Source organism: Cervus elaphus, chromosome 19 (genome assembly GCF_910594005.1).
Source record: "Cervus elaphus chromosome 19, mCerEla1.1, whole genome shotgun sequence".
Classification (NCBI taxonomy): Eukaryota; Metazoa; Chordata; class Mammalia; order Artiodactyla; family Cervidae; genus Cervus; species Cervus elaphus.
In genome coordinates, this window is record NC_057833.1 from 74,105,054 (window position 1) to 74,131,088 (window position 26,035).

The 26,035-nt window shown below is 46.3% G+C and overlaps 1 protein-coding gene across 2 annotated transcripts in view; it reads left to right on the forward strand.

Annotated features, from left to right (window-relative positions):
- LOC122675719 (heat shock transcription factor 2 binding protein) overlaps positions 1-26,035 on the forward strand; it is a 79,397-nt gene that overhangs the window by 20,377 nt on the left and 32,985 nt on the right. For both annotated transcript variants that reach the window (XM_043874740.1, XM_043874741.1), the window contains exons 5-7: positions 1,216-1,365; positions 3,446-3,578; positions 12,015-12,132. In XM_043874740.1, the coding sequence (XP_043730675.1) occupies positions 1,216-1,365; positions 3,446-3,578; positions 12,015-12,132 (401 nt within the window). The remainder of the gene's footprint in view (positions 1-1,215; positions 1,366-3,445; positions 3,579-12,014; positions 12,133-26,035) is intronic.

The following is a 26,035-nucleotide window of genomic DNA, read 5'->3' on the forward strand; positions in this document are numbered from 1 at the left end:
TGGTCATTCCCAACAGTTCTTGTTGATCTTACAGAAGAGCCAAGATAACCAGACTAATCACAGTGCATCCTGCTTCAGTTGTGAGAAAAGCTGGAATTCTGAAGAAAAGGCTGTGAATCAGTGTTTGCCTATGTCACCACAGCTTGAGTGGCTGAAGTGCACATTTAGGAACCAGGCTTCTGTCCTGATGAAGGCAGATATTAAAGACCCAGAGTTAATAAATCACATAAAGCAGTTTTAGCAAGTGTCCTAGGCTCAGGGAACATTTTTCTCAAGTAAATATGACTGTGTGGTAGCTCAGATGGTAGGGAATCCTCTTGCAGTGTGGGAGACCTGGATTCGATCCCTGGGTTGGGAAGATCCCCTGGAAGAGGGCATGGCAACCCACTCCAGCATTCTTGCCTGGAGAATCCTAGAACAGAGGAGCCTGGTGGGCTACAGTCCATAGGGTCTCAAAGAGTTGGACACACCTGAGTGACTAACACTTATTGAGTCAGGAAACCTCAGGAAACATGGAAGAGTGACACTGGCATTGATGGTTGGGGAGGGCGGGAAGGCCCACATCAGCCAAGATTCATCTGAAGGTGAACCTTCAGGAATGCTTGTGTGGACAGAGGCAATGTCAGGGGGACGGCTGCCTTGGTAAGAACCCTGGCTGACTGTTCCTCCGGGGGCTGTGGGAGACTGAGAATTCTGGGCTCCATCTCCCTGTGATTCTGGGCTTAGCTTGCTGGGTCAGGGCACGCCCAGGAGGCCCTTCCTCCTCACTCCTCTCCTTCTTCTGCTCCCATCTTTCCTGCCTGGTCTTGACTGTGTCACCTGGCGTTTTTACATTAGAAATACTTCTCTATGAGAGAACTTCCGTGTTGGCTTGTTACTTTCTTCAGGTGTCCTAGTTGGTGCTGTCCTGGGTATAGCCACTGGGACCTGAGATGCCGCGTTTCCCATCTGACTTAGAAGGAGTTGAATTCATGTCTTTGGCAGTATTTATAAACTCCAATTCAGGGGCATGTTCTTAGAGTGTTCCTTTTGCCCCTGCCCTTAAAAAAGTATGGGTTGTGCCCCACCCTGGGCTAGTTTTCACTGGCCAGCTGTTTACTATGTCCCGTGTTCATTTCATTTCTTTAAGAATGTCTTCAAGAGGGGGAACGCAGTAGAGGTGTCCTGAGGCCGAATGCTGTCGGTGTCTCTGATCTCACCCTGTTTTGGTTTCAGGAGAAGCTGGCTCTTCGACAGCAGCTGCACGAGGCAAAGCAGCAGCTTCTGCAGCAGGCCGAGTACTGCACGGAGATGGGCGCCGCGGCCTGCACCATCCTGTGGGGCGTCTCCAGCAGCGAGGAGGTGGTCAAGGCCATCCTGGGAGGGGTGAGCACGCCGCGGGGCGGCTGGGCGCGGGAGTCGTGCTGCTGTCACGCAGAAGGCGCCGTGCCTCTGTTGGGGCGCCCGCAGACTAGACCCGCTTGTTTTGTGAGCCAGGTAGTTGTGGAATCCCAGCTGTGCAGGGCCCACGGTAACCTGGACCCGGGGTGTCAGGTGAAGGGGTGAGCGCCCTTCTGCCCCAGAGTCTGCATGGTGTGGTGGAGGCAGCTCTACTTCAGGATTGCTACTTGACATCTGTGTGCATGTCGCAGACTGTAAAGTGCTTTTACACACCTTATTTCCGGGGTAATATGATAGTTCATTGCTTGAATGTTATATTTTGTTGTTGTTGTTTAGTTGCTGAGTCATGTCCAACTCTTTTGCAGTACCTTGGACTGTAGCCCACCAGGCTCCCTTGTCCATGGGATTTCCCAGGCAAGAATACTGGTGTGGGTTGTCATTTCCTTCTCCAGGGGATCTTCCTGACCCAGGGATCGAACCTGCGTCTCTTGCATTGGCAGGCAGATTCTTTACCATTGCACCACCAGGGAAGCCCTTATGTTATTTATCATATATGTATATATAAAATAGATGTTAATAATAGCACGTGCACACACATGTCAAGGAGCTTCACAGAGGAGGAGAGCTTTGAAATGAACCTTGATTCACTGGCACAGCAGCAGTAACAGGAAGTGAGGAGGGTGGCTCGGGAGGAGAGAAGGGTACTCAGGCCTGGAGTGAGACGCAGGGACAGTGTGTGAATCTCCTGACACAGGGTGGGGGTTAGTGTGTTGGTGGAGCAGTCCGGGACAGATTCCTTAAGGCCTCTGGGACAGGATTCCTTAAGGCTTTTTGAATGAAAAAGTGACAAGAGAATTTGGGCAGCTTAACCTGACAGTGAATGAGGATGGAGGGAGGGTGAGGCTGTGGATGTGGAGACTGGCCAGGAAAACAACATCAGAGCCGCCCCTCCCCGCTCCCCCCCAAGTGATAGAATGGCGAATGGGAAGTGAGAGAGCTGTGTGGTTGAAGGCAGGACTGGTGACAGGATGGCCTCCTCAACCAAGAGGATGATGGCCCAGGAAGACTGTGCTCTGACTCTAGGGGATTGTGTGGTCCTGAATGGAAATAAACACCCAGGGTGGATGGTTGGTGGGAGGGCCACTGTAGTACTTACTCGTCACTTGTAGAGATAGAAACGGTGGAGGGACTAACTATATTTTAAAGTTTATTGAGCTTTCTTTAGGTATAACTTATGTATCATAAAATTCATTTATTGTAAGTGTACAACTTAGTGTTCTTCAGCTAATTTTTGGAGGTGTGTAATATCTCCACAATCCAGTAAGGATATTTATATGACCTCATGTAGTTCCCTTGTGCCATTGTACAGTGTTTTCAGACTGTTTCTTAGAACTCTGCCTCTTCCTCCTCCTTCCCCCAAGGAAGTGCTTTCAAGGCTCTGTGAACTTGGAAACTTTTTGCTGGGGAATGAAGACTTAAATGGGCTTCCATGCAGGAGACCCGGATTTGATCGCTGGGTCAGGCAGATCCCCTGGAAAGGGAAGGGCAACCCGTTTCAGTCTTCTGACATGGGAAATCCCATCGACAGAAGAGCCTGGTGGGCTACAGTCCATGGGGTCACAAAGACTCTTAAATGCCAGATGAGCCTGTTTGCTGTCTTTTATGTGTTGAGGTTTCATTTAAGATTTTATTTGAAAAATAATTTCTGCCAAAGACTTGAAAACCTCTGGTTTCATGACTAGAATAGATAACCTATTTTTCTGGTATGTTTCTAGTATATTTTTGGGTGAATTTGTCCAAGTACTTCTGTCATTGTATAATTTCGAACTGTTTCCCATATGTATTTTTATTTTACTATGTCAGTCTTCAAGGTAATTTTTCTACATGCCCCCAAAACTTCTTTTTTTCTTGATCTTTTCAACAGGAAGTTTTAATGAGGGAACAGATTTTAAAATATTACTTCTGTAATTAAAACTGGAGTCTTTCTTCTGTGTCCTACACTTTAAAAGTGTTTTCCTGCTGGTAGCCATGAAAGGTTGTGACGTTCTCATTTCTAAACTTTCAGGATAAAGCTTTGAAGTTTTTCAGCATCACTGGTCAAACAATGGAGAGTTTTGTGAAATCACTGGATGGGGATGTTAAGGAGCTGGATTCTGATGAAAATCAATTTGTTTTTGCTTTGGCCGGAATCGTAACAAGTGAGTAATTCCCTGTGAACATAGTGACTTTCCGGAATGTATTCCAGAGCAGTGATCACAGTCAGGGTGTGTGCGCATGAACACCTCTGGTTCAGATAGGCTCCTGCCCTGGAGACGCTGACTCAGTGGACGGGGTGGGGACCAGGTGTGTGTTGTGGAGCATCACCCGGGTGATTCTAAGAAGTAAGCATCAGTGAGTGTGAGCAGCTCACCTTAGGAAACAGGATGGCGCTGCATGTTCTGTTCAGTTCTGTATGTTGACAGAAGTCAGAACTGTGTGTTTAGCTCCTTGTTGTTTGGCATCATCGTCATTTACTTACATCTCCCGAAAGTAAAAGCCTTAAGCAGAGCTTCAGTCAGGCTCTTGCTCTTGTTGTGCTTTTGTAATTAAAGAATTCCAAAAAATCTAAATCGTCTCTTTAGTGAATTTTCCCCAAAGATTATAGTTATGATTAGATAGAATTCTAATGGCAAAGCTGCTGTTAAGGATAAAGCCAGATGACTAAACAATTAATGCTAATATAGTGGAATGTGGTTTATACTAGTGAGTATTAAGGCTTTTTGTTCTGAAGTCAGTGAAATAGTTATAGTGCTATGACTTACTTTTTTACGTTGTTCTTTCATCTGCTGTATGCTGTGCTCCTCTTAGGGTGATTCTCTGCTCTTAAATAGAGGGGAAATGTTATTTTTCTTCATCTACTGAAATCCTAATGCAGTAGATCTCATGTAGACAATTTCTTCATAAACCCTTAAGAGCCGGTGATATTCTTCATGGGCAGATGTTGAGACCTGGGTGTTGTCCAGTCCTGATTTGGCCTGGCACTTTGTCTGCTGGAGGGCGGCCTCATACACTTTCATCGTAGCCTCTTCAGCTGGTTGAGGCTTGCACTGCTCCACCTTATAAAATTGCTATAAGATATCTTTTCTTCTTTTCTTTTTTAAATAAATGCTTATGTATTTGGCTGCCCCGGGTATTAGTTTATTTATTTGGCAGCACGTGGGATCTTTAGTTGCAGTGTGAGGGATTTAGTTCCGTGACCATGGGTGGAACTTGGATCATCCACATTGGGAGTGTGGAGTCTTAGCCACTGGACCACCAGGGAAGTCCCTGGGGTCTCTTTTTTAGCAGAATGTTTAATACTTGCAAATTTGATGATTAGATTTTCTGCTATTTGCAGGTGACTCCAAAAGTCTGTGATGTATGTGACTTGCCATTCTGCTGAGTTGTGATTTTGAATTGCTTCAGCTGCCAGCTGGTGTGCAGTGGTGAAGTCGTGGGCCAGTGGGCAAGGCCAGCCTGTTGCTCAGCAGACAAGCTCAACTTGGCTTTGTTTTTCCCTGTCTGGAGTGGCTCACTTAGGAGCCCTCACGAAGAGTCAGAGTGGGCATGTCTGTATTCCACTTACAGGCTGATGAACATGATGAAATGTTTACGCGCTTGTGTTGGTGTTTACTGCCGCTCTCCTGAGGCCTTGGGGCCTTCCGTGTCTCAGATACCAAGACTGTTCCATGGGGAGTAGGCAGTACAGCAGATGCCCTGGTTAGCTGTCAGATAGATCCTCTGCCTTCTAAACTTACCTGTGGGAAACTCGCCCATTACAGCTTTTTTTTCACCTTGTTGCAGTCCTGCAAGTTTTGACAAATGCATGCAGTCACGTTACCGCCACAGTGAACATGTGGAAAAGTTCCATTGCCTCCCTCTTGTCTCCCCCTCCCTCTTCCTTCCTTTCGCAGCCAGCCCCTCTGCCCACCGTCAGCACCAAGCTGCTGCTCGTCTGGCAGGTTGCTACGCCTTTTAGCTGAATTTTCCTGGCTGGCCTGTCTGCTGTCCAGTGTCCACCCCAGGGGAGCAGGTGCTGGCCTCCCATTTCTCCTTGTAGCCCCTGCCTTTTCTTGTTTTTCCTGTCAGTCGGTTGATTCTGCAACCTCAACTCTGATGTGTTCAGGGTAAGTTGTGATTTTTCAAATTATCTACCCGCCTCTTTTTAAAGAATGGAGGTGTCGCTCTTTTCAGTTTACTGTGTCCTAAGCAAAAGCTGGCTGTCAGAGATTGGTTTAAACTGTGAAATTAGTGGATTTTTCTTATCCATAGTCACTGCTGTTAATAATAGATTAATAGTAATACAAAGTATGGATTTTTAGGCCTAGCTAGCCCACTTCCCAGAATATCAACTCTCTGGACTTTATTTTCCTCAATATTTTTATAATCCCTGCTCAGTACCTTACACATTGTTGTGCATGTTACTGAACTATGGGTAAGTGGTAACATATTGTAACCCAGGGTCCTGTTTAACATAGGGTGTGTGATTGTTTTCTACAACTTTTATAAATGGGCAAATATAGAACTTAAAAGAAGATGGCAAATTGTTATCACAACCCTGTGAAGGTTAACTTGCTTAGCTTACAAATGAAAAACTTATTTTTCTGAGTACCTTTTCTGCTTTTTGACTATTTGGAAGTCATAATTGCACTCCTTGTCTCTAAATTCTGGGTTTATTCATTCAAACAGTCTTAGGTAATGATTATTGTTTAGTCTTAAAGTCGTGTCGAACTCTTTTGTGACCCTATAGACTGTAGCCCACCAGGCTCCTCTGTCCATGGGGTTTCCCAGGCAAGAATACTGGAGTGGGTTGCCAGTTTCTTCTCCAGGGGATCTTCCCAACCCAGGGATCGAAATCATGTCTCATGCACTTGCAAGCAGATTCTTTACCGCTGAGCCACCAGGGAAGCCCTTAAGTAATGATTAAAGAATCAAAATTTCTTTTTTTTTTTTTTTTGCCATGCCTCACAGCTTGTGGGATCTTTGTTCCCTGACAAGGGAGGACCCAGGCCCAGCAGTGAGAGTGCTGAATCCTAGCTACTGGATTGCCAGAGAACTCCCCCAAATTACTTTTTTGATTGTTGATAATCTGTGGCAGGACTGGATCCAGCTTATCTGTCATGGATGTAATAGTTGCACAGAGCTTACAGCAGCGTGCCTATGTGTCAGTGACCAGCACTGCTCCTGACCCCTCTGTGCGTCTACCTCCTGATTCCCACCCTCACGTGCTTGCACTGACAGGGGAGCAGAGTCCAGTTCCTCTTCCACCACTGACCAGCCCTGTGCTCTTTACACTGTGACCCCCAGCTTCATCTTCTGAAAAGAGAGGCTTAGGCCCCCAGATGAAGATTACAGTCTGTCCCAGCCCTGGACTGCGGGTGCTTTGAGAGAGGCGGCTGTGAGCCTTGCCTCTTGGGTCAGTCGATGGTCTCTGAGGGGCAGTTGGCCTTCCCCGTGTGCCGTATCCTTGAGTAACTGTCCCTAGAACGGTGTTTCTCAGCCTCGGCAGTGAATTCTCTGTTTGGGGCTGTTCTTTGCACTGTAGAGTTTAGGAGCATCCCTGCGCTCTGCCCTGAGAGCCCAGGAGCAGCCCCAGGGCTGACAGCCAAGAGTGTCTCCAGTGGTTGCCAGGTGTCTCTTGGTGGCAGAATTGTGCTCCCTTGCCACTTGGAGAACCACTGCGCTGTATCATGGCCTTCACCTGTCTTGTACACAGAAAGTTTATGATAATCTGGGATGTTAGAGGTAGTTGCAGAGAGCTATTTTGAGATGCTGAAGCCTGTTTTAGTTTCTGTGTCCCCTAGGTGTGAATCTGACATGTTTGATGTCGCCTATCTATATAGAGGTCTTTCTAATTCAGGAGAATTTGATACCTGTTATCTACAATATCCAGTTAATCACAGACATTTTCTTAGTCATCTTTCAGTGGTTTGTCTTGGATAATTGGGGATACTTTGTAATCTCTCCTTAGATAATGCCCTTCAGTTGACAGAGTGTGACGAAGATAAGGAGCTGTTTTGTGGAATTGGAGTGTTTCCTTGAAACTCATGTCCCTTTTGTAGCTGACTCAGTTAAAAGATAAGCATAGGCAGTTCAGTTCAGTTTAGTTCAGTTCGGTTGCTCAGTCGTGTCTGACTCTTTTGTGGCCCCGTGAACCGCAGCACACCAGGCTTCCCTGTCTATCACCAACTCCTGGAGTTCACCCAAACTCATGTCCATTGAATGGGTGATGCCATCCAACCATCTCATCCTCCGTCGACCCCTTCTCCTCCTGCCCTCAATCTTTCCCAGCATCAGGGAGTCAGCTCTTCGCATCAGGTGGCCAAAGTATTGGAGTTTCAGCTTCAGCATCAGTCCTTCCATTGAACACCCAGGACTGATCTCCTTTAGGATGGACTGGTTGGATCTCCTTGCAGTCCAAGGGACTCTCAAGAGTCTTCTCCAACACCACAGTTCAAAAGCATCAATTCTTCCACACTCAGCTTTCTTTATAGTCCAACTCTCACATCCATACATGACTACTTATAGCCTTGACTAGACAGACCTTTGTTGACAAAATAATGTCTCTGCTTCTTAATATGCTGTCTAGGTTGGTCATAGCTTTCCTTCTAAGGAGTGTCTTTTAATTTCATGGCTGCAGTCATCATCTGCAGTGATTTTGGAGCCCCCCAAAATGAAGTCAGCCACTGTTTCCACTGTTTCCCCATCTATTTGCCATGAAGTGATAGGACCGGATGCCATGATCTTGGTTTTCTGAATGTTGAGCTTTAAGCCTGCTTTTTCACTCTCCTCTTTCACTTAAGCACAGTCAGTCTTAGAGTTTTCCAGATTGATGGAATGTTAGAGGAGGACTGTGAGATTGAGGACAGGAGGAGAAGGGGGCAACAGAGGATGAGATGGTTGGATGGAGGCATCAACTCAGTGGACATGAGTTTGAGCAAACCTGGGAGATGGTAAAGGACAGGAAAGCTTAGCATGCTGCAAAGAGTTGGACACGACAATAGAACCTTTCACTGATGGGGTTCTGGGATTATAGTTAATTTTGTGGTTGTTTCTTGAATCATATATAGTATGGGCAAATAATATTCAGATTAGTTGTGATTTGTGTGTAGGAGAGTTTTCTAGGACTCTAAAAATTTTGCTTCTCTAGTGCCTTTTCTTTATCCATTTCATTTACAAAATAAACGCCTATCCATTAAATTTTGCAGGAGCTATGTCCCAGAGAGAGGGGCTGATGATGGTCTCAGAAGGACAGTTAGAGATTGGGAGAAACAGAAGGTGCTGGGAGTCTGTCTTTCCTGAGAGTGCAGTTGAGTGTTAAGGGAAAGAATCTGAACAAATTGAAAGAAAGGAATTACACTTGTAGATAGGCTGTTGGAAAGTTGGGGGTTCTGCTTGGAGCTCTTCAATTCATGATGGGTCAGCAGGTGATAGCACCTGGCGGCAGTGGGGCTCCGCCAGCGTGGGCCTGGCCCTCGATTTTTCTGTGCCTGGGTGCCCTAACGTCTGCACACACACTCTTCCATGGTGGGAGTTCCTCTAACCCAGTGATGTAGGTTCAGCATCTTTTTGTGTATTCATCGGTCATTTGTATCCCTCTTTGGTGAAATGTCTATGTAAGTCCTTTGCACATTTCAAAATTATGTCATTTGTCTTATTATTGAGTTGTTAGAGTTCTTTGTATATTCTAGATACCAGTCCCTTATCAGGTATATTATTTGCAAAACTTTTCTGTCATTCTGTAGTTGTCTTTTCACTTTCTTGGTAGTGTCCTTTGAAGCACAAAAGTGGTACTTTTTGATGATAGCCAGTGTATTTTTTCTTTAGTCACTTGCTTTTTTGTTGTCATATATAAGAAGTCATTGGCTTAATTCAAGAATGAAGATTTATGCCTGTGTTTTCTTCTAGGAGTTTTATAGTTTTAGCTCACACATTTGGCTCTTTTATCCATTTTGGGTTAATTTTTGTGTATGGTGTAACGTAGAGATTCAGTCTTTTTTCTTTGCATGTGGCTATCCAGTTGTCCCAGCACCATTTGTTGAAAAGATTATTCTTTTATCCTTTCTCCATTCAATTGTCTTGATCCCATTCTTTTAAAATCAGTTAATCATAAATTTGAGTGTTTATTTCTGGACTCTCACATCTACCATTGATCTGTGTTACTGTTATTATGTCAGTACCTTATTATGATTCCTATTGTAAAAAATAAGACAAAATAATTACAAGGTAAAGCAAAAGTATCAGACATAATACCCCTCAACATTTTATATTTTTTATCAGCACATGTAATTCACACTAGTTTCATTTCTTAAATTATACGATTACTTTGGTAACTTCTAGAAATACCTATAAACTTTGAAGAAAAATGAACCTAGAGAAGAAAAAATGTGCAGTTTAACAGAAAATTAAACTAGCAATCCTTCACAGTCCTAGGGCTAACTCATAAGTATCCCAGATAGACTGATAATTACTGGAGCTGTCAGTGTAGGACTTTTTGACATTTATTTTACTTCATGGTTGCTCCTTCATCGGTGCTTAGTGAAAGGGAGCATTGGCCTTCACCCTTACAGTACTGCTCCTTCATCGATGCTTAGTGAAAGGGAGGATTGGCCTTCACCCTTATAGTACTGGATACGTGGGAAGGGACCTCACTCACCAGCAAGGTTGCTGTGTCTTGTTGGGTGGTGTTGCTTCTCTGGTACAATGTGTGTTTTGCTCTGTAACTTTTTTCTTCAGTGACATATTAGTGATGTTTCTGTTATCTGTTGCTGTGTAACAGACTGCCCCCAAACCGTGTCATTAGACAATCGAAGCCATTTATTTCTCTCGGGACTTGCAGTTTGCTCTGGACTTGGCAGGGAGGATCTGCTGCCGCTCTGCTGTCTGGGACCTCCGCTGGGCTGGCTCACATTGCTGTGGGCAGAATAGGTGGGGGTGAGCGGGACTCCTCCTGTCCTGTGGCGTCTCGGGCGTCTCCCTGGTGTACTTGAGTGTCGTTGCATCTCAGCAGGAGTGAGATTTCCTTCCTAGCGACCAGGGCTCCCAGAGCTGGCAAGGGACAGGTGGAAGCTGCCGGGTTCTTTCTGTCTTGCCTTGAAAGTCATGCAGCGGTGGATTGTGTTCTGCTGCTCATACACAGTCAGGAACAACACCAGGTCTGCAGACCAGAGGCATGGTTTGCTGGCAAGTCATCTCTGGAAACTACTAAAGTATGCAGCTAGAATGTGTGTTTTCCTGCCAGTATGTAGTCTTACTGTGAAGAATGTCATCTCCAAAAATTTCCTTAAAATGACTTTGAGTTTATGATGCCCAATGCTTCATTTCCCCCCAGGTATTTCTTTAGTAAAACTAGAGTGTTTCCTGTGATAAAAAATATAGTCATCAGGTTCAAATTCATTGAACAAATAAGATTACATTTGTATCAGTGAAGGGTCGTCCTCTCTTCAGTAAAGTTATCGCTGTCATGAAATTATGTCCCAAATGAAATAGCGTGAGGCAATTATGAAGCAAAAATTGCTGGAATACCAAGCAAAAATGGAAACAAATCTGTTAGGTTTAGGAGACTTTAATATTCTCGTTTGATCAGGATTGTCCAGGATCTGGTTCCATAGGGTTGGCCTGGTAGCATAGATGAAATTTATATTCTATTAGATTACAATTAATCAAAGAACAAGTCAGTGATAAAATTTATCCTCATTTCTTGATAGTAAACGAAACATAGAAGAACACTTCCTTAAACTTGTAGAGGGTCTTGCCAGAACCCTCCAGTGAACAGCACACTTAGCTGGAAGTGCATCCTTTGGGGTCAGAGGAAGCCTGGGGGTGCTGCTGCCCTGTGTCTCCTCTAGCCAGACTGGCTCATGTGGGTCAGGAATTTCAGTCACTCTGAATCATGCTTTATTGTTAGACCTAGCCAAGGAAAAATCGTACTGGCACACACATAAGTATTTTGGAGTACTGACGTGTCCTTGTAGGTATCTGGGAGTGTGACGGAGCCAGTGTTAGCTCCACAGTGTCCCTGGGGAGGCAGGGTGATGACTTGGTCTGGTTTCCTTGTTGGTTCTGTGGGACCTCAAGCATGAAGAAAGGTGACACTTGCTGACCCACAATGGTGTGTACAATTTATAAAAAAACTTTTTTCTTGTAATCAGTTTTTGTCCTGGTCTCTTTTGACCTCATGATTTCAGTTTGGTATTCTAGTTTCAAGTCATCAGGATTTCACTCCTAGAGTTGAAAGTGTATTTTAGTGTCTTTGGTCCCAAATAGAGTCATCAGCCCCTACCTTCTGTTTGGACCCTGACCGCTCATAGCTGTTTATCCAGTATTCTGGAGCCTGGTGTCCACTTGCTGTGCTGTGGCCAGACTGCACCTGTGTTTAGACCCAGAGCTCTGTTCCACTGCCCAGCCCTTGCCAATCGCAGTGAACATTGCTCACCTTCACAGTAACTGCCATGCTTCTCAGTTACCTTATTCTGGCTGTTGGCTCTGTGGATAACTATTCTGTGTTCATTGGGTGTGTTAGGAGAAAGACAGCAACACTCCTCTGTCTTGGACAGACTTCTCTAGGTTTTGAAGTAGCGGTGATTTTGACGCTCTGTGTCCTCTTTCTGTTGCAGATGTAGCTGCCATAGCCAGTGGCCGTGAATTCCTGGTTAACTCGAGTCGGGTGCTCCTGGACACCATACTGCAGCTTCTGGGGGACCTGAAGCCCGGACAGTGTACCAAACTCAAAGTGTACGGTGGCTAGTATTGAAAAGTTCATGTCTATTTACATACGAGTTAGAATTTGCTGATTGGGCCTCTTTTTCAAGCAAACGCAGTTAATTTAGCCACAGCTCTAAAAAATAGAAGAAACAAATTTCCTGGAGAATTAGGGATGTACTCTCTATTTGATACTGCTTTAGAAAAATAATACAAGCAAAAGGAATCTTCCCACCTCAAGGCAATCAGTGAGTTCCAGATGCTGTCACAGGTGAACTTTAGACTAGGTGATGGCTGTGGCAGCACCCCACTTCCAGGGGCCAGAACCTGGACTCACTTTCCACTTGTGTGTAACAAGTTACTACGCACTTAGTGGTTGAAACAGCAGCTCCTTCAGGGTCTGTAGGTCAGAGGTTTGAGTGGGCTTGCTTGGTATCCCAACAGGGCCTCACGAGGCCCAAATCAAGGATGGTCCAGTTGGGTCTCTTTCCAGAGGTTCTGGGTGGGAGTCTGCTTCCACGTGCATTTGGGTTGCTGGAGGAACCCAATTCCTCCAGGAACCCAATTCCTCCTGTGTTCACAGGAGTCTGGTCCCTGTCTCCTTGCTGGCTGTCAGGTGGGGCCACGTTTAGCTTCTGGGGTGATTGAATTCCTTATCACCTGACCCCCACCCCATCTTCAGATCACAGCAACTCACTGAATCTTTCTTACACTTTGAAATTTCTTCGATTTCTTCTTCTCCTACCAGCCAGAGAAAACACTCTGCTTTCGATGGGGTCATGGGTTTACATTTGGCATAACTGAATAAATGCCTTTTTGATTAACTCAGAGCCAGCTTATTAGTGACCTCATTTGTATCTGCTGAGTCTCACTGCCTTGACCAGGTAACTTAACATGTCTGACTCTTTTGGAATCTGCCAGGCTCCTCTGTCCATGGGATTTCCCAGGCAAGAATAGTGGAGTGGGTTGCCATTTCTTTTTCCAGGGAATCTTCCAACCCAGGGATTGAACCCACCTCTCCTGCACTTTACTGTTGTGACACAGGCAAGCCCAGCTTAACACGACCAGGGTGTTACGTGTCAGCCGCAGGGATTAGGATAGGAAACCTTGATCCATTTTCAGATTCTGCTACTGCACCATTTATTTCAGGTGTTTGCTTTTACTTCTTGGAGGACTTTATTTAATAGCTTCTTTAAGTCTTTGTCAGATGCTTCTCATATCTGTGTCATCTTGGCTTTGGTATGTTTTGATTCTCTTGTTCCACATGAGTTGGGATTTTTCCTGTTTCTTTATAGGCTGAGTAATTTTTGGATTGTATCCTGGACATTTGAATATTATGTTTTGAGGTCCTGAGTCTTGCTTAAATCTTATGGGAAATGTTGATGTTTTGTTTCAGGAGGCAGTCAGCCTGGTTGGGGTCAGGTCACAAGTTCTGACCAGCCTTCTCTGTTTATGGCTTCCATGTCAGTTCCATTTTTTGCTGTTGTTTTGGTTTTAGCCACATTACGTGGCTTGCAGGGTCACAGCTCCCTGACCAGGGATTGAACCTGGGCCATGGCAGTGAAAGTGCTGAATCCTGACCACTAGATCACCAAATCCTAACCACTCCCATCAGTTCCACTTTTAAGAAGCCTGGGCAGTGCTGTTGGGTCTGCCCCTCGCCTGTGTCCCTGTCTGACACCTGGATGGCGTGATATTTTAGTTCTCAGAGTCTAAGACGTGCTGCTTATGATCAGTTCCACACACGCATACCTGGGGTGAGGCCCGGAGTCTATAGGCGACCTCGTGGGGTCACATTCCTGAGTTCCTAACTCTCCATGATGTCTTGGTGCTTGTTTGTTCCCAGGACCCCCTCTTTAATCCTTCCCCTGGAAGGCTGGTTCTCTGTGTCCTGAGGTGTCACGTTCCTGCCCTGTGCCCGCACCTGGGCAAGTGCTGGAGTGCAGAGGATCCCAGTTCCTTTGGGCAACGAGGACGATTCCCTTCCCACAGTGTCTGTGTTACCCCAGGGCTCCCGCCGCCGGCCTGGTCGCTGCGCCCCCTCATCTGCTCGAGCCTGAGCCCTGGGCTTCTCTTGGCATGCTCCCTGTGGGTCAGGGCCACCTTGGGCTTGGCGGCTGAGTGGCAAACTGATGGTTTGGTGGTTCTTACAGTTCTGGTCTTCTTCACAATCCACCTGCTTCTGTTTCCTTTTCCGGGGCCTAACCTAGCTGCTCCGTGTATTCTGTCCAGAGTTTATAGCTGCATCAGAGACAGCAAGAGGGTAGGTGGGTTGACTCGGTCTTCTCTGGAGCAAAGCTCTCCAATCCATCTAAGTATGTGTATGTACATGAGCAGTACATGTAATACAGTGTGACATGTAACTTACCTAGTGGTGTGTGTATTTTTACAAGTTGTATGTGAATCTTCTTACCCTTGTAAGTATTTTGCATCAAAGAAAGTGTAACATTTGAATTATGTTCTCACTATGGATGGACATTTATGTTATTTTCGTGTTTTACTCTACAAATGTAATGTTAAAGTGAAAATCTTTGGCAAACATGTCCTTGCTAACCTGTGTGAGAGTCCTTTGAAGAGTTTTCTGAGAAGTGCAGTGTTTGAGACGAAGGGCATGCACGCTCAGTTTTATACAATGCTGCCCCATGGGTCACCAGAGTGCATACCAGAGCTCTGCACAGAGCTCTGCCTTCCCACTCCCTCGTCAGTTCTTCATGGTTCTGTTCCCGTGAACAACACTCGTGTTCTCTCTGTTTCTGTCTTTAGGTTTAACTTACCAGTGAGGGTGAGACTCTCTTCACATGTTCATAGCATGAGTTTTTCCCATGAATGCCCGTTGCCCATTTTCTGTTGGGTTGTCTTTTTCTTAATGATTTGTTATCCTTCTGTTGTCTCCTGCTTCTGTGTCTGTACACAGTCAGTGTTTTTGGGGCCAGCCAAGCCCCTCCTCCAGTTTCTGTGGTGCGGTATGGGGCCCGGGTCTTTTCTCGCCTCTCTGGATCTGGTGCACGGAGCCCTCTGCCTCTTCGTCCTGATGGGCTCCTGTCCGCTGCAGCGGGAGGTTGGAGGACCGCTTGCAGAGACGTTTGCTTGCTTCCCTGACAGGCTTCCGTCTGACTCCTGGGCACAGTGTGAGCAGCTGTCAGCCTCGAGCGCTCTTGGGGTCACTGAAGCAGGTCCCCCGCTTGGCTCTCTCTGGCTGCCTCCTGATAACGCACGCTGTGACCCATGTCCTGCATCACTGCTGAAGTCCAGCCCCAAGTGCTCTGAACTAGGACCTCTCATTCCGCAAGCGCTTCCTTTGCTTTTTGACCTCTCCTTGATTTGACTGCATTTTGCCTTTTTCTTGGGGATTTTACTTTCCTTTCCACCTTCGTGATCAAAGGCTGCTCCTTTTCAATAGCTTGAGTGCCTCAGAGCTAGAGATGGGGATTAAAAAAAAATTATTTAGAGCCAGTTTTTAGTTTCACAACAAGATTGAGAGGAATATACAAAACTTCCCCATAAACCTCTGCCCTGTTCCCCATGCAGGACTCTCCCCATTATCAGTGTGACTCATGAGGATTTTTTTTACCAAGGCTGAACTTGCTTTGATGCGTCATAATTGCCCAGAGACCATAGTGTACCTGCGTTTGCTCCAGCTGTGGTCCATGTGTGGATTTGGGCAGATAAGTCATGACACACGTTCGTTGTTATAACAGCGCGCAGAGGGTCCTGGACTTCGTCCCCATGTGCATTGTCAGCCTCTGGGGTGGGAAGGTCCGTCTCGGTCCTCCGACACATACTGCTGTCACGTTCAGCTCCTTCCTCCCGTTGCCTCCAAACCTTGCTTAGACTCCCGCTCCACGCTGCTTCTCTCTCCTCCAGTCATTCTGTTGGCCGCCCAGCTCACTTGGATCTGCTGGTGAGGCGCGTCAGGGTTTCCCTTCCTCTTTCTGTCAGCAGCCCCAGGCCCCTCCCCATCACCTCCTGAGCGCTGACCTTGGACCAGCCGTCACCTGCTCCCTTCCTGGTTGCCGTGGTGCTGGAGGAAAAGGTTTCCAGATGCACAGTCATGCTGGTTCACTGTCCCCTGGTCCTGAGCCCCCTGCAACCCTCGTCTGTCCTTTATTTCTCTGCAGCATAGGTGTGGAGGCCCCAGCAGATGCTCTCCTGCCTGCTCCCCAGGGAGAACTGAGGGGCATGGCCTGCACGTACCCCCCTCACTGCCTCACTCTACCTGCCTCACCAGCAGTTCTCTCATGTGGCCTTGTGGGCTTGGGGGGATTTCACTAGCTGTACTTTTGCTTAGTTGCTCTCTGGGACTTTGCTCAGTTAGTTGTCATCTCTTGCTTTGGCATCTCCGAGCTCTCCCTCCCCACTGGCTCCTTTCCAGCCTTCGTTCTCCCAGCTGTGCTCTGACCACTGTCCATAGGGCCCTGGGGTTCGTATTGGCCAGCTCCTCTAGGACCTGGGTGGCTTTGAATTTTCCATGACATGGCGCATCTTCCTGGGATGAAGGGCTGGTTCATGGCACCGTGTTCCTTTTGCTTCTCTTGAAGTCCCGATGGGCCCTGGGGGTCAGTGGCCATATAACAGACTTGACTTCCTCCAGGGGCCCCAGGGCCCCCTCTTTGGTGACAAATGGGAAGTTGTTGTGACTTGGCCTCCGTGAGTTCTTTCAATGTTATGTCCTCTCAGGCCGTTTAATTTAGCTCCAGTTTATCTGCCTTTTTTTTTGGAAGACCCTTGTTAACCTCTCCAAGTCTAGAAACTTCTGACAACATCTGGTGGTTGGACACCAGTGGGCCCTGGGGCTTCTCAAGGTGCTTGTGCTGATGGCAGGGTGGCTGTTGGCTGTATCGTTTAAGCCTCGGCATCTGTACCTCCAAGGGGATGACCTTCTTGCTATGCCAACCAGGACTATGTTCTCTGTTGATAATTTTTACATCCTCATCAGCCTCTTTGGCATCTGCACCATGTGGCCACTTGATAGGACTGTGGGTAGCCCCAGGCCGGCCCGAGGCCAAGCTCTGTCTGCCAAGGCCGGGGAAGTGAGTTCTGGCAGATGGTGATGAGCCGCTGGGTGGGGGGCGGATCCTGCTCACCTCTTGCTCATGCAGCCAGCCCTCAGGGTGTGAAGTGTCTGGAATTTCCCCATCCTCACCAGCATCAGCCCTTACCCTTCCACCTCCAGCCATGGGGCATCAGCCTGGCATGCAGAGTGCCCAGCATAGGCAGAGTCTGGGCTATGCTGTTCAGGATTGTGCCCTGACCTTGGGATTGCCAAGGGCCCCCAGGTGTCATGCTGGCCCTGGGTCTGGCACAGTGGACCCTCAGAGACTCCTGGTTGTGTCTTGTTTTCCCACTGGAGTCATGTGACACTGGCGCTGCCGTTCTCCTTGACGCTCAGTAAGAGCTGGAAAAACTCATTTTGTGTTTCACATTGGAGATCTGGATTTCAGGAGTTAGGGTTACTTCCAGCCTTTTAAACTCTCCCCAGAGTCTTTTATACACAACTTTCTTATTGCCCAACCTTCATTATGATTTTACCAGTCCTGTTGACACAGGCCACAGGAAGCTTTTTGAGCTCGTGTTCTCGTTGCTTCTTAGGGTCAGTGTGGCAGCCAGACCTGCTGCGAGTGTCATTGAATGGGTTGGGTAAAGTCCCCACTGGAGAGAGGGGGCCACTGGGGGATGAGCAGGAAGATGGAGAGAGGGAAGTCCTGGGGGGTGAGCTGGAGGGCAGTGGCAGGGAGGGGTTCTCCATAATTCTTCAGCCACTGCTTAGTTCTCCATAAGGTATGCGCACACACACACACACACACACACACAGTGGCAGGGAGGGGTTCTCCATAATTCTTCAGCCACTGCTTAGTTCTCCATAAGGTATGCACACACACACACACACACACACACACACACACACACACACACACACACACACACACACACACACACAGAGGTTCTCCATAATTCTTCAGCCACTGCTTAGTTCTCCATAAGGTATGCACACACACACACACACACACACACACACACACACACACACACACACACACACACACACACACACACACACAGAGGTTCTCCATAATTCTTCAGCCACTGCTTAGTTCTCCATAAGGTATGCACACACACACACACACACACACACACACACACACACACACACACACACACACACACACACAGAGGTTCTCCATAATTCTTCAGCCACTGCTTAGTTCTCCATAAGGTATGCACACACACACACACACACCCCAACCGGACCTGGGGTTCGGCTCCATGAAGTAGGGAGGGGTTCTCCATAATTCTTCAGCCACCGCTTAGTTCTCCATAAGGTATGCACACACACACACACACACACACACACACCAACCGGACCTGGGGTTCGGCTCCATGAAGTAGGTTTACTCTGTAGCAGTCAGTATGGTCACTGACATAGCGTGCTTCACCATGCAGGGGTCCCTGAGCATACAGCATGTGTGGTCAGGAAGGGCAGTGGCTCTGCAGAGTGGGCTTTAGAGAAATTCCTCTGTGGATGGGGTACTTGTTCCCCCTGCTTGCAGTTACTGTTGGTTTACACCCCCAGCTGTGGGCTCCCCAGTTGTTACCAACAGTTTAGTGAGTGAGAAGCCTCGCTTAGGACGTCTGTCCGGTCCTGTGGTGCAGAACTAGCTTGTGAGCGCCGCAGGAAGACCCGTCCCCGCTGTGTGACCAGACCAGTCCTACTGCATGTCGAGTAGGGGCAGCTGCAAGTGGCTGTGTCAGCACCGCAGATCAGAGCCTCAGCAAGTGACAATTCACCATCAGGACCGACAGGCTGACTTTGCCTGTAGATGCCCAGCCTCCAAATGGGAGAGAACTGATGTGGGATAATCAGAATGCAGACTATACTTCTTGGACAGTGATTCTGGAGGCTTTTCCATAAAATGTCTTAAAACAGTAGGGGTATTTTAGAACTGAGTTTAGGGCACCGAGCTTAGAGAGGGAGCTCTGAGCACACGCGTCAGGGTTTGTTCAGTGCTTTGTCATCTTCTTCTGTGCACTGCAAGCTTCTAGACAGCACAGGCTGTGTGCTCAAGGCCAGGTACACAGAGGTGCTCAGTGAATGTTGCTGAGTGAGCAAATGAGAAGCAAGTACTCACTTTCTGGGTTATGGTCATACTTGTTTGTTGTTAGAAGTTATACAATGTATTACTGTGCATTCAGGTGGCCTGACACCTCTTCACTTAAGGAGTAGCTTGATGCCAGTTGAAAAGAAATCTTCATACATGATCAGGTTTCTAAATAGTTTCCAATCGAAATTTTAGTAATATGGGATGGTGGAAAAAGTTATCATTAAGGACATTATAAATAATTTATGATGATGCTGGTTAACAGTTAAATGTTTTGAAGAGGAAGGTGCGTTTTGAAGACAAAACTTAAATATATTCAAACTCCTTAAATTGGAGTCATCAGTATTTCCAGATATTAACAAAGGTCACCCAACTTCTGAAATGTTTATCTCTAACATTTCGGGTCTGGAACTAATATATATTATTTTCTAGGCAGCAGAGCTTTCAGCCACAGAATGTTTACCATCTGTTGAGTACTACATTAGAGCTTGGTAACCAGTGCTGAGTATAACCTCAGTTCTTTTGAAAGGCATTTTTAGGGTTTTAGCCTATCAAGTTTGATCATTCTATGTATACTAAAGAAACAAGCAGGACTTCCTGGTGGCTCAGTGGTAAAGAATCTGCTTGCCAATTCAGGAGACTTTGGTTCGATCCCTGATCGGGGAAGATCCTGCATGCCCCAGAGCAACTAAGCCTGTGCACCACAGCTGAGCCCATGAGTGCCCAGGAGCTGCAGCTGGTGAGCCTGTTGCCCTAGAGCCTGTGCTCTGCAACCAGAGAAGCTACCACATTGAGAAGCCTGCACACCACAACTGGAGAACAGCCTTCAGTCATTGCAACTAGGGAAAAGTCCGTGCAGTAATGAAGACCCATCAGAGCCAAAAATAAATAAATACTTACTAGAAAAAAAACAAGCCTATATTTGGCTTTCTCAGTAAGAAAAAAGTAAATAACAGTGCACTTTGGGGTAGAGGAGGTGGTCAGCCCCTCACAGAAGACGTGCTGAACGTCATGAACGTGGAGCAGATCCTTGACCTCAGCCTCAGAGCAAATCATAACCATGATGAGATGCCATTCCATTCCATCTCAGTGAAAACAGTCTGAGTCTGGCAATTCTGAGCTTTGGGGAGGACATGAGTCCTGTCTGCTCTGCAGGTGGGAGGGAGATGAAACGGCGGGGCTGAATCTGTTAGCTGTATGTACATGTGCCCGGGACGGATAATCCACTTCTGCATACCTACTCCAGGGAAAGTGCTGCCCACAAACCCCATGACAGGTGTGTAGAAACGTCACAGCACACAGTAGCAAAGTAATGAGACCTCTGGCAGCTGGAGAATAGAATAAACAGATTGTGACAGTATGCAGGGACACAGCAGTGAAAATGCATTTGAGCCCTACAGACCAACCCAGGCAAACCTCTCATGGTGGTGGGGACCATCAGAGCAGTTGGCTGCTGCTGGTGCAGATGCAGAGAGCAGGATTGGTGGGGTCCACACGTATGTTGTCAAGGTCTGTGGAGATGCACACCTCGCTCCCACGTCAGGTGAGGATAGTGGTCCCACCTCTCCGAAGTCCAAGTTCAGATGGAGTTCGCTAAGGGGACTTGCTTTTTTAACCAGGGAGGCGGGTGTCGTTCTTTTTGTGTGGCTTCTATGTTACATAGTTCAGTTCAGTTCAGTCGCTCAGTCATGTCCGACTCTCTGCGACCCCATGAACTGCAGCATGCCAGGCTTCCCTGTCCATCAGCAACTCCAGAGTCCACCCAAACCCATTTCCATTGAGTCAGTGATGCCATCCAACCATCTCATCCTCTGTCGTCCCCTTCTCCTCCTGCCCTCAATCTTTCCCAACATCAGGGTCTTTTCCAGTGAGTCAGCTCTTCGCATCAGGTGGCCAAAGAATTGGAGTTTCAGCTTCAATATCAGTCCCAGCAATGAACACTCAGTACCGATCTCCTTTAGGATGGACTGGTTGGATCTCCTTGCAGTCCAAGGGACTCTCAATCTTCTCCAACACCACAGCTCAAAAGCATCAATTCTTCAGTGCTTAGCTTTCTTCACAGTCCAACTCTCACATCCATACATGACCACTGGAAAAACCATAGCCTTGACTAGACAGACCTTTGTTGACAAAGGAATGTCTCTGCTTTTTAATATGCTGTCTAGGTTGGTCATAACTTTCCTTCCAAGGACTAAGCGTCTTTTAATTTCATGGCTGTAATCACCATCTGCAGTGATTTTGGAACCCAGAAAAATAAAGTCTGACACTGTTTCCACTGTTTCCCCATCTATCTGTCATGAAGTGATGGGACTGGATGCCATGATCTTAGTTTTCTGAATGTTGAGCTTTAAGCCAACTTTTTCACTCTCCTCTTTCACTTTCATCAAGAGGCTCTTTAGTTCTTCTTCACTGTCTGTGATAAGGGTGGTGTTATCTGCATATCTGAGGTCATTGATATTTCTCCCGGCAATCTTGATTGCAGCTTGTGCTTCCTCCAGCCCAGGGTTTCTTATGATGTACTCTGCAGGTACTTGAGTAAAAATACCTAAAGGAAATCAACACTGAATATTCACTGGAAGGACTGATGCTGAAACTGAAGCTCCAATACTTTGGCTGCCTGATGGGAGGAGCTGACTCACTGGAGAAGACCCTGATGCTGAGAAAGATTGAGGGCAGGAGGAGAAGGGGTCGATAGAGGAGGAGATGGTTGGATGGCATCAACTAAAAGGATGTGAGTTTGAGCAAACTCTGGGAGATGGTGAAGGACAGGGAAGCCCAGCATGCTGCAGACCACGGGGTCACAGAGTCAGACGTGACTGAGCTACTGAACAACAAGACTTTTAGGCTCAACCTGACTGAAGCGGGGCACCAAGTCAAACCAGCATGTCACTAGTCAGTCACTATGTTCCTCTTTAAAAACTGATGGGCCTCCAACTACGAGTTTCTGTCTGTCATTCAGTCAGAAGTGTCTGATTGTATTGCTCTGCCAGTTACTTCTTTCTCACATAACATATGCAGCCTTTTCTAAGAAGTTTATTGATCTTTGATCCTTAGAATTATTTGATGGTGCTAATTTGGCTACTTTAGATTTTAGTCAGTTTTGGATGACTGATGTGTCATGCCTTCTGGCTTGTTTTTATGGCTGGTTTGTTTGGAAATCCTGGGTGTGTTTGTTCTTTGTTGCTTCCAGGTTACAGGTTACCATTTCTTTTACAATGAAGAATAAGGTAGTTCAGTTGCATCACCTTGACTCCTGGTGAGTCAGCCTTGGACGGCAGACTGTCTGGAGAGCCTGTGTAGCTCTCTGGTGCAGGCCTGCTGCTTCCGGTGGAGAGAGGACCTTTTCATTGGAGAAGAGTTACTTTCGTAGCATGCAGGTTTACTCACCCTTTATCTTAGCCTTGCTTTCAGTCCTTTCGCTATCAATGGAGGATGTGTCTCAATTTCTTGAGACTTCAGAGACAAGGAAATTTGCAATCTATCTTCTGCTTAGGTTCATGGGAGAAAACAGAATTTGCCTACTTTTTTTGTCATTGGAAGAAAAATGACTCCCAGTATTGCAGCACTTTGGGAAACTACATTTCCTTTTAGTACTGAAGTACCAGAAGAGTAAGATCATGGCATCCGGTCCTATCTCTTCATGGCAAATAGATGGGGAAACAGTGGAAACAATGACAGACTTTACTTTCTGGGGCTCCAAAATCACTGTGGATGGCGACTGTAGCCATGAAATTAAAAGACACTTGCTCCTTGGAAGCAAAGCTGTGATAAACCTAGACAGTGTATTAAAAAGCAGAGACATCACTTTGCTAACAAAGGTCTGTATAGTCAAAGCTATGGTTTTTCCAGTAATCATGTGTGGATGTGAGAATTGGACCATAAAGAATGCTGAGCACCGGAGAACTGATGCTTTTGAACTGTGGTGTTGGAAAAGACTCTTGAGAGTCCCTTGGACTGCAAGGAGATCAAACTGGTCAATCCTAAAGGAAATCAACCCTGAATATTCACTGGAAGGACTGAAACTGAAGCTCCAATACTTTGACCACCTGATATGAAGAGCTGACTCACTGGAAGAGACCCTGATGCTTGGAAAGATTGAGAGCAGGAGGAGAAGGGGGTGACAGAGGACGAGATGGTTAGATGGTATCATCAACTCAGTGGACATGTGTTTGAGCAAATTCCAGGAGATAGTGAAGGACAGGGAGGCCTGGTGTCCATGGGGTCGCAAAGAGTCAAGACACAACTGAGCGACTAAACAACACCAACCAGAGGAGTGAATTGAACGGGAAGTCTCTTTTGGCCTGATGGTTAGAAATTTGATACATTATTTACAGTACTTTTGGTTGGAGTAGAAACGTTGGAAGAGAAAGCATTTACATGAGAACCAGTGAGTGGTTCAGGGTTTGTTGTTTACTAAGTGGTGCTGTGACCTGGGAGCGGTCTCTGGTCCTCAGTGAGGGGGCCTGACAGTAGCAGGAGGTCAGGTGGTGCTGTGGTGGTTACATTTGCTCCATTCTAGCTTCTTTGGGATGGAGCTGATGATGACCAAGTGTGAAATTTTAGAGATAGTTATCAGTTTGTGTTTTTGTCACTTTAAAGTTAAACACAGTCAGTGGAAGAATTTCAACTAGACATATTATCTGGGGTTTGCCCCACACGTCAGTCACCACCCAGATATTAACTTAGCCTTTTAAAATCTAGAGAAGAAAGACTGGCTTGTTTTCTTTTTAGGCTCTAAAGTAGGGCTTGGCAAGCTTTCCCCAAAGGGCCAGATAGAAAAGTTTTAGGCCCTGTGGGCCATGGGATCTCCATTGCAGTGACTCAGCCTGCTGCCGTAGCCGGAAAGCAATGTAGGAAACACACTGGAGTCTGAGGAATTCCAGTCGTCTGTGCTGGTGACCTGAACGTTTCTCTTCTTGAGATTCTGGATTAGAGAGCTCAGAAAATTCTAAATACTGTGTTGAATCAATCTTCCTCATGAATACATTATTTGAACATACCTTAATAACACATTAGATCTATACCAGAGTATAGATTTTGCATATGTGTAATAGTTTTCAGGAAAACTTGCAAAGATTTGTAATTTTGGCTCAGTGTGTGGCCTGCGAGGTGGCAGAAGATGGTAATTTGAGAACTGGGTGTTGCTACTCTGAAGGAGGAGAGGACAGACTGTCTTGCATGCTGCCCTGCTGAGCCTCTCGAGCGCGCGGAGGTTGTTCAGTTTCCATATGGAACTTTCCGAGTGCTTGTCATGTCCCAGGAACTGTACCAGCCTGTGTATCTGTAAAGACCCATCAGCCATGAAGCTTGCTTTCAGCAAGCCAAGTTGAGTGGGGAAGCCAGCTATTTTAACAGGAAACTGTGATACACATTTCCATGGCATGCATGTATGCATATGCCATAATTTATGTAATTAATCCCTTCTTAATGGGCTGATCGCAATCCCTGATTCTCCTTTTGCCTCAGGCTCCATTAGGTCTTGGCACAGTACTGTCACTGATCTCATCTTGATTTTCAATTTTGATATATTGCTTATTATGGAATTTTTGCAATAGTTCTGACTTTAAAAAGTTGCATTACAATATATTTTAAAAACTTTGATTAGTAAGCTTTTTTGGCACCCCATAAATTTGCATCCAAAACACATGCCTCGCTGTCTTCACCCGCTGGTCTGTGGGTTAAATGTTCAGTTGTACACACTCCAGACACTTTGGGAGGCAGGCTGTGGGCTCTGATGCCTTTTCCTGAAGAGAACTGATAATTGTCTTAACTACCTAGTTAACTCCACCTGACTTCTCAACTCTGGCTCCCCATAGGCAGTCAGCAGCCAGATCTGTGCCTCCATCTGTGGTTTTCTTCTTATTTTCCACCGGGCTCCTTACTGTCTGCCTTGTGCAGTGGGTGGTTCAGAGCTGGCCACAGCCTGGGCAGAATCTGCACTTGAGCTTTAGTGCTCCCCTTGTCCTGGAACCTGCCTTTCTGGGCTTCCTCCTTCCCAGCTTCGTTCTGTTTGCTGTCATCTCTTTAGCTTTCTTTTCTGTTTAGTATTTTTCCTTTCCCAGGTGTCACTTACCCTTGAGTTTTACAGTTTGATTATTAAAGTTTTCTTTCTTCTATGTTCTGCTTGGTTCTCTTTTGAGCTGCCTTTGTTGTTTATAATACCCAATAACTCCTTGATCTCATTTTAAATTTCTTTTTGAATTATTTAAACCTATTAAACACAGCTATTTTCTATTTGGCAATTGATACTTGTAGTATCTGAGAATTTTTTTTTAATTCTGGCTGTCATTGGTTCTTTGTGCTGTTACTTTAAGGACTTACTCTTCACGTGTTTTATGACTTTTATTAGGAACTTACAGTTGTTAGCACTGTGTTTGGGAACTTACAGTTGTTAGCACTGTGTGTTGGGAATTCTTTGGCGACCCAGTTGAAGGCCCTTTGCTTTAAGAGGCTGGAACAGCTCCTGTCCCAGGTCTACTTTCTTATCAACTTGTGGATTTTCAGGCCATACAGAAAGTGTGCATTCATGCCAAACTTGGCAGTTCACATTCTTCTGGCTTCATGAAGGGGCTTATGCTCTGAAGCCCTGTCTTGTGTTGGTCAGAGGCTCTTCTTTCTGTCTCTCTGCACAAAGGCACTGACACTGATGCTCCATGTCTCTGGGATCAGCCATCTTTAGGCCTTACCTTCCTGAATTTGAGCTCTCCCTCAGTTCCTGGCAAGACATGGTTTCCTGTCATTTCTTGCAAGCCCATTCATTTTCAAGAGTTTGCAAAATATTTGTATAGCCTTTTCTGTTACTTTGCAATATGAAATTTTGGGATTCTCTCTGCCCTGCA